Below are 14,036 nucleotides of genomic sequence, written 5' to 3'. Positions count from 1 at the left end.
GGGACCTGGAGGTACCCTGGGGGGCCGGGGTCGAACGCGGAGTGGTGCGTTGGGGCTGCGCGGGGCCCCGGGGACTCACCGATGCGCTGTCCCACCGGAGAGCTGAACGGGTTCCCCAGGAGAAAGTCCATCGCCACTGCTGCCGCTGCCACCAAACCGGGGAATCAGCTGACAGCAACCGCCAACACCGCGGACCCGTCACGTGACGCGCTGGACCGTCCTCGAGGAGGCGCGGCTGGGGCGGGGCAGAGGCAGTCTGGAGCCGAGCCGCAGGCCCCGCCTCGGACGTGGAGTGTCGGCTCCCTGAGGCGGAGGGTGATGACCTCACTGCGGTTAACTTGGCGTATGTGGACATCACGCAGTACGTAGGGCGACTGCGGACAAGGGGGCGTGGGTTTCCCTAAGCCACGCCCTCCATGCGTGCTTAAGGATTTAGGGGCGTGGTCTTTGAGCTCTTCTCATCTGGAAAACCCAATCTCAGACCCGGGAAATGACTTGGGTAAGGTTACCCAGCAAGCCGAGACCAAAGCTCTAGCTCTTAGTCTAAGCTCCCGGGACCTCAGTATGACTACACACCCGGTGCTGGGGTTGACAGCCTCTCTGGCCTGTTGCCTCCCTACCCAGAGAGGACGCTTCCTGTTTGAGGCTGAGGTCTCCTGGCTGCAAAATGCGTCATGTTTGCAGCCCAGATTCCCTTACCTCAAATAGAAGGCAAGAGCCAAGGATTTTCGAGACCTTGACACTGAGAGACAACTCAGTGAATTGCAGCTAGTGATGGGCTAGAGCTCAGGGTGGCAGAAAGCATACAAATGTTGTGAGTGGGTCCTAGGACACATCTCTGCCATTCATCAAGGCTTCCATTTTCTCTGAATTCTGGAATTAGATCAAGGACTTCTAAACTTTATTTTTTTAGGTCACAGGATCCTTTGAGAAATTGTACAAAGCATTCGAGCGTTTCTGAAGAAAAAAGGCAAGATAGAATTGTACCTCAGAGGGGTTCTGGGGTCCCTGAGGTACATCAGTGGACCCCAAGCTAAGAATCTCAAAGGCTTTCTCCAGCTTTGTAATTCATATATCTTCTTCCATGTTCCCGTGTGCCATGTTTCAGCTGTGTCACTTACTCATTAGATATCTTATCTATTGGTTATATTTTTTTGCTTCTAATGACATGCACTCCAAAAGATATAATAACCACTGCTTTGGTAGTCTGAGCTACTGCGAGGTGATTTAGTATTTATCGAACATATTTGTGAATTTTTAATTTGAAAGGCTAGTAATTTTCAAATTTAGGATGATAGAAAACCTGAATTACAACTTTATCACTTCTGTATGTTAACTGAACAGTCAATAGGGTCTGACATCTTTATTGTACCATATAAAAGCTTTATTGAAATCATGTACTCCTGTGCTTTGAAGTGTTTTAATAATGCTCATGAGACATGTTAATATATAACCAGTCCCCCAGTAGTCTAGATGCTCCTTGAGGCTGGGATGCTATGTCTGTTTCTCTCACTGTTGTCCAGCACGATGACTAATGCTTGAAAATTTAAATTAGCAATGGCAGTTAGCCTATAAAGGGGGGATGTGCACTTATGATGATTTTCATGTCAGGTAGGTACCTTCCATGTTTTTTTTCATTTAAGCATATTGCTTGTTAGTATGGCAAGTATTTAGCATGATTTTCCTTTGGATTCTTCCATTAACCTTTAATATCACTATGTTGGATGACTGGAAGTTCTTGCCTTCTTGCATCACTCTGGTTTGAAGTGATTATAGGCAGATCTTGGCTTTACTACAGAGAATAGAACAGCCATAAGTTTCATCCTTCATAGTAAGAAAGCAGAAACAACCCACATACCCCCAAACAGGGAGTGAAATTATATTAACTCCATGCAGACAGAAAGTTGTACAGCTATTAAATTAGAAATGGAAGTGTGTAGATTTTGTCAATAAATAGTAATGTAAATGGAAGACATTAAGTGCAGTACAAACTATGTCTTCAAACTATTTCCTAACAGAACAAACTCATTTAGTAAATAGTCTGTTTTAATTTTTCCTTTTAAGCATTTTAGCAATATCAATATCAAATGCCTTACTATGGATAAAAATGTTGAAATCCCTCAAGACTGACAATGCATAAATGTAATATAATTGATTATAACCTTTAAGTACATTTAAACAAAAAAATTAAGATACTCTGCTTCCAAAATTTAAAGACCACAGTATGACAAGAAAAGTGAGATCCCTATAGTAAAGTCCAGCTAGGACAAAAGAACATTTGGACAATGAATAGTTCTGATAGTTTTCCTGCAATCACATTTGCTCAGGACTGCAGATAATGGAGAAGGATTCCGATGAATTACATACACAATTTAAATTCGAAGGTGGCTTGGGGTAGAAGAGCAGAGAAGGCAATGGCACCCCACTCCAGTACTCTTGCTTGGAAAATCCCATGGATGGAGGAGCCTGTTAGGCTGCAATCCATGGAGTCGCTAAGAGTCGGACACGACTGAGCGACTTCACTTTCACGTTTCACTTTCATGCATTGGAGAAGGAAATAGCAGTCCACTCCAGTGTTCTTGCTTGGAGAATCCCAGGGACGGGGGAGCCTGGTGGGCTGCCGTCTCTGGGGTTGCACAGAGTCAGACATGACTGAAGTGACTTAGCATAGGATAGCATGGGGTAGAAGAGAGCCTCAGCTTTGGGGTTTGCTGTTCCAGTGTGCTTATTCTGGCTTTGCCATTTACTTAGCTGTTTAAACTCAGGGAAAGTGCTTTCCTGTACCTGTCTCCTTATTTGTAAAAGGGGATAATATTTATAAATCTTTGGGGGAGGATTAAGTGCAATAAAATATGCAAAGCACTCTTCAGCAATATGGTGATCTCTTTCTTGCTGCCGCTCTGTAAGAAGTGAGCCTTACAGCCAATCATAATATTTTATTATTTATGACTATTAACACCTTATGTTTGCGTTGAAAATTTTACCTTGAAAGTTCTAATCTCATATATTAGATGTTCACAGTATTACTAAACATACATGTCAGGCTGGCTGGCTGCAAGGCTTGGAAACAGGGAAGTGACATTAACACTTTTATAGACAGGACTGCAGATACCTATAAAATTAAGTGATTTATCCAATCCAGTGTAACTCAGCAAATCAGGACAGTACTGAAACACATGATTTAGCACACAATTTGAATGCAACTCTTATACAAGACTGATAGATATTTGACTTAGGCCAACAATGTAATGTGCATACAATTTCATTTGGCAGTGAATATAGCTACACTTACAGAGCCACTGGCTTTGCAATTAGCAAAAGAGAAGATGAAAGTCCTCAATGTAAAAGTTAATAGAAACAGAGCAAGATGTTTGTTAGGAAGATAGCTTTGATCAGAAACTTGACCTCTATTCCAGATGGGCTTTTTTTTTTTTTTTTAATGTGAAAGACAGGTTTAAAATTTCATAGGAACTTTGGTTGCCACAGGAAAAAGATAGCTGACACTGGACTACAAATATTAAAAATGTGATTTTTAATAATATAAGTACAAAATTTTATTTCTTTATACAACTGTAATGGGATTTGGATCAAACTGCTAGAATTTATTTAAAAAACAAAATAAAACAATGATATAAAAACTGCAAGAAGGTCTGAATCCAAAGTTTTTCCTCTAATAGTACCAAATACCACAAGGAACAGATTATTATACAAATGTTTACAAATTTTAAATACAAATACAATAGGGTTGGACTTTAAAGGAAAACAAACAAACAAAAAGCAGGCTCTGGTCAAGACGTCATTAATGTGTACAAATGACGATGGTGGGACTGGCTTCTTTCTGTACTCATCCATGTCTCCGAGGCCCCTTCCCTGATACCCTGTGTCCAACAGGAGATGACCTGGGTAGAGAGGAAGTGTGCGACAAGCGCTGACACACGAAATCAAACCAGGACTTCTGCTCTTCGTAGTTTTGGTTCCCAGACATTCCTGTTCCCTTCTGTTTCCCCAGTTCAATCTCAAAACTGCTCTGAGGTGAGAAAGGCATTCGGCAGCCAGAATACCTTTAAGGAACACAGTCCTGTGACCACATGGATGGGAAGGAAGAAGGATGGAAGGAGTTACACAGGATGCAGGCTGGGGGCACTATCCTCAGAGATCGACTCTGATGCCTCTGCTCCATCCAGGCCAAGGGAAGCAAGCAGTCACCTCAGAGCTTGGTTTTGATGTGGACTCTTGCACCAAATTTAAAAACAACCCTGAAGGGCTCAACTGTTTTCTTTGGAACTGGAAGCAAAATCTGGTTCTTTGGAAATGAGGGCAGCTGGGAATGGTAACATTCCTTTTTATTTCACTTTCTTGACATTATTTAATTGTAAAGAACTAGAATCCCAACATAATGATTCCGTCTTGAGGCACGATACCCTAAAGAGTGGGTGATCTGGAGTTTGCAGAGGAGGCCAGAGGAAGGAGGGGAGGAAGAAATGACAAATCTAGTCTCTTCCACATGCTGTTGCTGGTGGAGGCTCTTGTTTTTTAAATTATATATACAGAAATTTACAGGATAAATTAAAATCTAAGGGAGTTTAAAGAGTTAAATACACATAATTAAAACACATTCATACTCGCACATAAATAAACCTACATGAGAACACAGTACTTTTTTTTTTTTTGCAATTCGCTTATGTGTGGAATGCGAAACGCCATGTATCTGGCCAGCAGGGGAGCCAAAGAGAAGATCCCAGGAATTAGGCTGGGCAAAGTTCACCTTCTACATCCACCCAACAACCAAGCGGGAGAACTGTGAGCTGAGCTGATGCTGCCCATGGAAGATACCAGCTCTTAGTGCTGCTGACCAAATGCTCTGGGTCAGTTCACAATACAGACTGCACAACTGGTGACACTGATGACTTTACCCACTCCAGGGCTCACAAAACTCCTTGGCCCAGACAGAGGCTGCCAATGGTACCAATGATTACAATAAGTTTTGAGACATGGACACCGATAGAGCAGGAATTGGAATGAACCCTCTACTAAGTTCACTTAGGCCATCACAATAACTTTCCGATGGGAACGATGTTATCGCCTCCCACCTAGGTCACTTCAAGTTGAAAAGCTTTGTATTTTCAGTTAACTGACGTCTTCCCATAATCTTTCCCATTACATTTCAGACTGTAAGACAGGTAAGGCAAATGGTCAGTGATGGGTCTGGAGGTACAACTGAGTTTGGAAAAAAATCACATTTTAGCCAACCTTACCGTGACGCACTAGGCATCCAAAACTAGCCCCCAGCCCCCAAGTTACATTGATTTTTAAGGCAGATTTATCCACCACAGGAGAAGAAAGAATTCCAAGCCCATATTCATGCCAAGGTTTCGTCTTGGCTAAACCTTTGCCATTTCATAAAATTATTAAAAGCAAAGTACTTACAGTCCTATGTATATATTTTACATTTTACATATATATATATATATGTGCATATATATAAAAATTTAAAACCTACACCCAGAGGCCAGTGAAGGGATCTGGAACAGTCACATACACACAAGCCAGCAACAGGGCAGGAAAAGGTTTCTGTCCAAGAGTCTTTGCTGTCACAGTCCAGGCATGATGTAAGCAATGTTGTCTAGTGTGTTTGACTGCAAAACAAGGGGAAAAGTTTCAGTTGAAGAGTACTTTACCTTAGTTCCCTGAGACATATTTCTTTGTTTAGGGGAGAGAGATCAGAAAAGGAGTCTGGAGTTAGAGAAAACGGGGGAGAAGATGGTATTCTGTTGTCTGTTTGCTGGGAGCTTTTCTGCTGACATCTCCCATTAATCCTAATAAAGCAGTGGCAGCAGACTCGCACTCTCTTCATCTCTGGAAGAGCAAATAGGAAACACAGGCGGTGCAGTGCCTTAGGGGCTACGCTGCTTCTCTCCAAAGGAGAGAAATCTTAGGAAATGGCGTGTCTGCGATTTCACTGAGGGTCCAGCACACATTCAGCAGTCAGTGTCACGCTCCGCCGGCTGACAGCAGTGCGGTATCCAGGGAGCTTTAAGAGGTTGTGCCTGACAGGGCTCCCAAGGGTCTGGCCCCTCCTAAATCCCAGGAAACAAGGAAACTTACCAAGACCTGTTTGGGACAGCCGTTCAACTCAGGTAGTTGTGTGGTCAGACACGCCAAGGGGCCAAGCGCACAGATTATGGAGTCCAGAAGCACGGACAGACTGCCGGACACAGCCACCATGCCCTGAAAGGAAGAGCATGAGAGGAGGAGGTTGCGGCCTGCATCACACTCGTGAGGCTCCCTCCAGGCCCTGGGTACTTCCTCGCATGGCTCTCTGAGTCTGGGGCAGTTCCAGGAAACTTGCGGCAGAAATGGAAGCTTTCTGCTTTGGTAACTCAATACATTCCAGGTTTCCTGTCTATATTTCTAAACCGTTGTATCCTCTGTGAGACCTTGGGTTGGTCACTTAGGAAGAGTGGGGGCTGGGAGGGGGGACAACCCTACACTTAAAAATATTTAAAAAGGCCCCACCTATTGTGGAGAACTGCTGGCAAGATTTGTAGAGGTCATGAATGCAAAAGTTATTTTTCTCATGAACTCCACAAATATAGCTCAAATGTGATAACCATGAGAATTCTACATACTAATGATTAATATAAGCATACACACACACAAATTCTCCACATATGTAGCTTTTTGACAGGTGAGGATACCACTTTTCTGTTCTTTTTAAAATTTAACCTCTTCTAGAATTCATATCGTTTGTTATCTCTGTGATTCAAAGAGATAAGAAATAAGATTGCTTGCTGCAAATACTGCTGCCGAGCTCTTGTGTAATCTGGTTCAACTAGGAGTACTGTGAGGATATGGGACCTAGAAGGCAGTGTAGCAGAGTCCATCAGAGAAGGCGCTCTGGGCTTCAGACAGCTGGGTTCAGAACCTGGCTATCCCACTCACTGAAAGGGGCAAGTTGCTTTCTATGCTGTGCCTGTAACAGACAGTACTAACAGCATCTGCAGCAAGGAGGGGATTAAGTGAGATAACAGATGTAAAGTACTTGGGGGTGGTTCTTGCTACCTGGTAACTGCTCAGAAAGTATCCATACTGCTTACTAGTATTACCAACATCTTCATCTCCAAAACTGCATTTCAGGCTTCCTGCTAGATCTTCCGTTTTGGGTATTTTTCAATCTCAACACACTGTAAAGAGAAATAACCTACCGTTCCTCCTAGCATTCCTTCCTCTGCTAAAGTCATCATCACTCACACACCTGCCCAGTCTCAAGGCCATGCCACCACTGACTTTTCTTTCCCTTCATTCTCCTCGTCTAATGTATCCCCCTACTTCCAAGTCAGAAAATAAAGCAAAGGGTTATAAGAATGGGCCCTGAGGTCATGCCACCAAACTCAAGGCTCCATTTCAGCACTTAGGGGCTAAATTTCAGACAGAGTTCCTTAATCTGAAAGTCTATTCTTCCTTCTGTAAAATAAGGGAACACAAATTCTGTTTTACAAAACATGCAATGTGAATTAAACGAGAGACTCCATGTATAGCACTCACAAAGCTGCCTGAGTGAGAGTTCAATGAAAGATAGCAATTAATAGTATTACTCCATACTTTTACAGTTAATTATAGGTAATATTTTTTGTCTGACTCTCCCAATAAGCATCCTGAGGGCAGAAACCAAGTCCTATTCTTTTTTATATCCTCCCAATAACTACTGGGGTTCTGTATAGTGTAATATCCCCCAATAAATATTTGAATTAAATTCAAATCTTTGTCATGTCTAGACTATTGTTATAACTTTTCCCTAATTCTGGTGTCTTCACTCTCAATCTAAAGTAGAAGATATTCTCAAAGAAAATCAGATGAGAGCTGTGATCATTCCTTCTACTCAAAACATCCCCAAAGCTGAGCTGTCATTTCCTTCCGCAACTTGTGCTGGGCCCTTCATAGTTCAGCCTTCCCCCACCTTGGGCGCTGGATGTTCTAGTTTTTCATCATTTAAGCAATAAAACCCTTTGAAAATAAAACCTCAAGTGGAACCCTAATACATAAAACAGTTAAAAGATCTGGTGAAGGTAGGAATGGGGGTTGAGAGCCCCACTGGGTCTCTTCTGACCTATCTTGGCAGAAGACGCCAGGGCTGAGAAGCACATGTGCACTGTGGTCTTGGTTTAGGATGCTATCTCCATGATTCAAGTCCTGCCTGTCCTTCTGGGTCCTGATGGAACCCCACCTCCCTTTCAGAGCCTCTCCTGACCCCCTCACTCTGCTCTCGACTACTGCTCTAACTGCTTCAGGTGGCAGAGCTGTAGAATGACAGCAGGCTGCACAGTGGGGCAAGCTGAGCCTGTTCACAGTGAGTTGTGTAGACTTATGATAATGGTCACAATTTTATTAGGCTTCAGGTATTCAATTTTAAACGAGCAACTATATATAAATCAATGCTCCTTAAAGTGTAGTAGTTTACTAATTTCAGGTGGCATACAGGTGAACATTAATCAGTTGATAATGCACATCCATTTTTCCAATGTACATTAGAAAAAAGATTAGAATACCACACTTGTGATATCCAGGATATCACTGTGAAAGCATGGATAAATGTATTTAAATAAAAATACAAAGCAGATAACAGTATAAGTGGTCTGAGGAAATTGCAAACTTGTGAAGATATATGCAAATGATTAAAGTCTGGGGAGAAGTGGATTAGAAGGGGAATTACTGCTTACTGCTGACACACTGTTGTTGTTTAGTCACTAAATTGTGTCCAATTCTTTGCAACCTCATGGACTGTAGCCTGCCAACCTCCTTTGTCCATGCAATTTCCCAGGCAAGAATACTGGAGTGGGTGGCCACTCCTTTCTCCAGGGGATCTTCCTGACCCAGGGACTGAACCCTCGTCTCCAACAATGGCAGGTAGCTTCTTTACCGTTGAGTCACCAGGGAAGTCCACTGCAGATACATGTGGGGTCTCTCTTGGGGATAGTGAAAATGATCTGGTATTAGACAGTAGTAATGGAGCCAGAAATCTGTGCATATACTAAGCCACTGAATTCTACATTTTAAAAGGGTAAACTTTATGGTTGTTGCTGTGTTAGTCACTCAGTTATGTTCAACTCTTTGCGACCCCATGGACTGGAGCTTGCCAGGCTCCTCTGTCCATGGAATTCTCCAGGCAAGAATACTGGAGTGGGTTGCCATTCCCTTCTCCAGGGATCTTCCCAACCCAGGGATTGAACCTGGGTCTCCTGCACTGAAGGCAGATTTTTCATAGTCTGAGCCATGACAGTTATATCTCAATAAGATTGTTTCTTATGTTTTTAAAAAAAGTGGAATAGAGGGTCTGCAACGTTCTTTTCCCTTTTCCAGTCAATATGGACATGTAACCCTCCCATGGCAACTGCTCACAGAAGCTAGCTTGTTTTATTTGCTCATTTTGTATCTATTTTATCTTTCCAGTTACACTGCAAGTTTCTTGATGATATGAAATCATCAGGAAGCTATTAGGAATTCTCCTCCTCCCAGTTTTTGGAATTATGCCTAAGTATTCAACAAGTATTTGCTAAACTAAAAGGAAATGGCAGGGAAAATCTGTAACATGGGAGGTGAATTTTATTGCTGTTTAGTCACTCAGTCGTGTCCAACTCTTTGCAACCCCAAGGACTGCAGGATGCCAGGCTTCCCTGTCCTTTATCATCTCCCGGAGTTTGCTGAAACTCACGTCCATTGAGTTGGTGATGCCATCCAACCATCTCTTCCTCTGTCATCCCCTTCTCCTGCCTTCAATCTTTCCCAGCATCGGGGTCTTTTCCAGTGAGTCGGGCTCTTCGCATCCGGTGGTCAAAGAACTGGAGCTTCGGCTTCAGCATCAGTCCTTCCAACGACTATTCAGGATTGATTTCCGTTAGGATTCACTGGTTTGATCTCCTTGCAGTCCAAGGGACTCTCAAGAGTCTTCTCTAGCACCACAGTTTGAGGGCATCAATTTTTCAGTGCTCAGCCTTTTTTATTGTCCAGCTCTCACAACCATAAATGACTACTGGAAAAACCATAGTACTGACTATACAGACCTCTGTTGGCAAAGTAATGTCTCTGCTTTTTAATACACTGTCTAGGTTTGACATTGCTTTTCTTCCAAGGAGCAAGTAACATTTAATTTCATGGCTACAGTCACTTTAACTTTTTAGGAAACATAAGAATATCTAAATACGAAAAATAAGTAAGGATTCCAGAATATTTTCTTCTAGAAATATCTATATCCATTCAAATATCCTAGCCTACCAGGAAGTGTCTGTCTGTGACACTTACTAAATTTTGAGAAATTAGCCAAAGAACTTAGACAAAGCTTCATTTCTCATGGCCTCTGGCGTTTTATTTGTTGAATAATAATTCAACTTTCACATAAAAGCCAAGTGGGTAGTTTTATATTTTTACGCTGACTTCTCAGCTTAAAAATGGCTTTAGGAACGGAGACTGATTTCTTTGCTGCAATGTCCTACTAGGACCCAGCAGAAACCTGAAATCCTACACCACTGAGTGAGCCAGGGGGCAGTATGGTTAGAAGTGGAATATGCTAACAGAAATGGGACATGACAGTTTTGCAGGTTAAGTGATTTTGAAACTGAAGCTTAAAAGGACAAAGATCTCCTTAGGGTATACAACACTGTATAATTCAAGTGCAGAGTAATGAAGAGCTTGGACACCTCAATCTCCCCGTTTGCTACCTATTTTCAAAGCTGTAGAGGAACTCTGACTCCCCTGGATAATCTAACCTGTCTATTCAAATCCTTGCTGGAAATGCACAGAAAAATCCAGACTCTCTTGGAAGTAAAAATGATGAAAGTTTCCATGGTATTTGGACTCATTTTTCAAAAATAAAAGTGAGTTGTAGGGTTATATGTCAATTATTTCTCTATAAAGAGGGGAGGGAGAGGAAGTGTCAGGGTAATTTTCTTTTGTGTCATTGTTTCAATAGAAAAGTATCAGTGTAAGCTTTGAGAGCCAGCTTCCAAATCTTTCAGTTAAGTTCAGTCGCTCAGTCGTGTCCGACTCTTTGTGACACCATGAATCGCAGCACGCCAGGCCTCCCTGTCCATCACCAACTCCGAGTTCACTCAGACTCACGTCTATCGAGTCAGTGATGCCATCCAGCCATCTCATCCTCTGTCGTCCCCTTCTCCTCCTGCCCTCAATCCCTCCCAGCATCAGAGTCTTTTCCAATGAGTCAACTCTTCACATGAGGTGGCCAAAGTACTGGAGTTTCAGCTTCAGCATCAGTCCTTCCAAAGAATACCCAGGGCTGATCTCCTTCAGAATGGACTGGTTGGATCTCCTTGCAGTCCAAGGGACTCTCAAGAGTCTTCTCCAACACCACAGTTCAAAAGCATCAATTCTTCAGCGCTCAGCCTTCTTCACAGTCCAACTCTCACATCCATACATGACCACAGGAAAAACCATAGCCTTGACTAGATGGGCCTTTGTTGGCAAAGTAATGTCTCTGCTTTTCAATATGCTATCTAGGTTGGTCATAACTTTCCTTCCAAGGAGTAAGCGTCTTTTAATTTCATGGCTGCAGTCACCATCTGCAGTGATTTTGGAGCCCAGAAAAATAAAGTCTGACACTGTTTCCCCTCTTTCCCTATCTATTTCCCATGAAGTGATGGGACTGAATGCCATGATCTTCATTTTCTGAATGTTGAGCTTTAAGCCAACTTTTTCACTCTCTTCTTTCACTTTCATCAAGAGGCTTTTTAGTTCCTCTTCACTTTCTGCCATAAGGGTGGTGTCATCTGCATATCTAAGGTTATTGATATTTCTCCCGGCAATCATGATTCCAGCTTGTGTTTCTTCCAGTCCAGCGTTTCTCATGATGTACTCTGCATATAAGTTAAATAAGCAGGGTGATAATATACAGGCTTGATGTACTCCTTTTCCTATTTGAAACCAATCTGTTGTTCCATGTCCAGTTCTAACTGTTGCTTCCTGACCTGCATACAGATTTCTCAAGAGGCAGGTCAGGTGGTCTGGTATTCCCATCTCTTTCAGAATTTTCCACAGTTTATTCTGATCCACACAGTCAAAGGCTTTGGCATAGTCAAGAAAGCAGAAATAGACGTTTTTCTGGAACTCTCTTGCTTTTTCTATGATCCAGCGGATGTTGGCAATTTGATCTCTGGTTCCTCTGCCTTTTCTAAAACCAGCTTGTACATCTGAAAGTTCATGGTTCACATATTGCTGAAGCCTGGCTTGGAGAATTTTGAGCATTACTTTACTAGCATGTGAGATGAGTGCAACTATGCGGTAGTTTGCGCATTCTTTGGCATTGCCTTTCTTTGAGATTGGAATGAAAACTGACCTTTTCCAGTCCTGCGGCCACTGCTGAGTTTTCCAAATGTGCTGGCATATTGAGTGCAGCACTTTCACAGCATCATCTTTCAGGATTTGAAATAGCTCAACTGGAATTCCATCACCTCCACTAGCTTTGTTCGTAGTGATGCTTTCTAAGGCCCACTTGACTTCAAATTCCAGTATGTCTGGCTCTAGGTATTTCTATCACCCTCCCATTTCTTTAAAAAATTTTATTTACTTTTAATTGGAGGATAATGGCTTTACAATGTTGTGATGGCTTCTTCTATACAACAGTGTGAATCAGCCACAGGTATACACATCTCCCCTCCCTCTTGAACCTCTCCTCCACCGCCTACCTCATCCCACTCCTCTAGGTTGTTATGGAGCACCAGGCTGAGCTCCCTGTGTTACACAGCAGCTTCCCACTAGCTATCTATTTTATGTATGGTAAGGTATGGGGAGAAGGCAATGGCACCCCACTCCAGTGTTCTTGCTTGGAGAATCCCAGGGACAGGGGAGCCTGGTGGGCTGCCGTCTATGGCGCACAGAGTTGGACACGACTGAAGTGACTTAGCAGCAGCAGCAGGAAGGTATGGGGAAACAGTGGAAATGATGTCAGACTTTATTTTTTTGGGCTCCAAAATCACTACAGATGGTGACTGCAGCCATGAAATTAAAAGACGCTTACTCCTTGGTAAAAAAGTTATGACCAACCTAGATAGCATATTGAAAAGCAGAGACATTACTTTGCCAACAAAGGTCCGTCTAGTCAAGGCTATGGTTTTTCCACTGGATATGTATGGATGTGAGAGTTGGACTGTGAAGAAAGCTGAGCGCCGAAGAATTGATGCTTTTGAACTGTGGTGTTGGAGAAGACTCTTGAGAGTCCCTTGGACTGCAAGGAGATCCAACCAGTCCATTCTGAAGGAGATCAGCCCTGGGATTTCTTTGGAAGGAATGATGCTAAAGCTGAAACTCCAGTACTTTGGCCACTTCATGTAAAGAGTTGACTCATTGGAAAAGACTCTGATGCTGGGAGGGATTGGGGGCAGGAGGAGAAGGGGAAGACAGAGGATGAGATGGCTGGAGGGCATCACTGACTTGATGGATGTGAGGGTGATGGACAGGGAGGCCTGGCGTGCTGCGATTCATGGGGTTGCAAAGAGTTGGACACAACTGAGCGACTGAACTGAACTGAACTGAAGGTATGTATCTTAATTCTGCTTTCTCAATTTGTCCCGCCCTCTCGTTGCCCTGCTCTGTTCACAGGTCTGCTCTCCATGTCTGTGTCTCTAGTCTTGCCTGCAAACAGGTTCATCAGTAACATTTTTCTAGATTCCATATATATGCATTAATAGACGGTGTTTATTTTTCTGATGTACTTCAGTCTGTGTAATAGGGTTTAGGTTCATCATCTCAGTACAACTGACTCAAATTCGTTCCTTTTTATGGCTGAGTACTGTTTCACTGTATATACGTACCGCCAACTCCTTTATCCATTCACCTGTCAGTGGGCATCCAGGTTGTTTCCATGTCCTGGCTATTGTAAACAGTGCTGCAGTGAACACTGCCACCCCTCCTTATCACTGTATCCTGAGCACCTGGTATAACAGCACACAGCAGTCGCTCACTGTGTGGATGTGGAATGAGCACACGGGTCCAGACTGTACCAGCAGCTGGAGCTTGCCACTGACGGTGCC

General features: G+C 43.0%; 2 protein-coding genes across 4 annotated transcripts in view; both read right to left on the bottom strand.

Moving 5' to 3' along the window:
* TOM1 (target of myb1 (chicken)) overlaps nt 1-1,235 on the bottom strand; it is a 42,266-nt gene extending 41,031 nt beyond the window's left edge. The window contains exon 1 of one of the 2 annotated variants that reach the window (XM_010859611.1): nt 80-1,235. In XM_010859611.1, coding sequence (XP_010857913.1) covers nt 80-131 — 52 coding nt within the window. In that variant the 5' untranslated portion in view covers nt 132-1,235. The remainder of the gene's footprint in view (nt 1-79) is intronic. The other variant, XM_010859612.1, reaches the window with a different exon arrangement.
* Nucleotides 1,236-3,509: 2,274 nt separating this feature from the next.
* The window catches only part of HMGXB4 (HMG box domain containing 4), a 29,931-nt gene continuing 19,404 nt past the window's right edge, over nt 3,510-14,036 (bottom strand). For both annotated transcript variants that reach the window (XM_010859610.1, XM_010859609.1), the window contains 2 exons: nt 6,106-6,228; nt 3,510-5,636 (listed from right to left, as the gene is read on the bottom strand). In XM_010859610.1, the coding sequence (XP_010857912.1) occupies nt 5,592-5,636; nt 6,106-6,228 (168 nt within the window). In that variant the 3' untranslated portion in view covers nt 3,510-5,591. The remainder of the gene's footprint in view (nt 5,637-6,105; nt 6,229-14,036) is intronic.

The sequence above is a fragment of the Bison bison genome, unplaced genomic scaffold, assembly GCF_000754665.1.
Source record: "Bison bison bison isolate TAMUID 2011002044 unplaced genomic scaffold, Bison_UMD1.0 scf7180017864457, whole genome shotgun sequence".
NCBI classification, from domain to species: Eukaryota; Metazoa; Chordata; class Mammalia; order Artiodactyla; family Bovidae; genus Bison; species Bison bison.
This window is presented reverse-complemented; position numbering and strand designations above follow the sequence as displayed.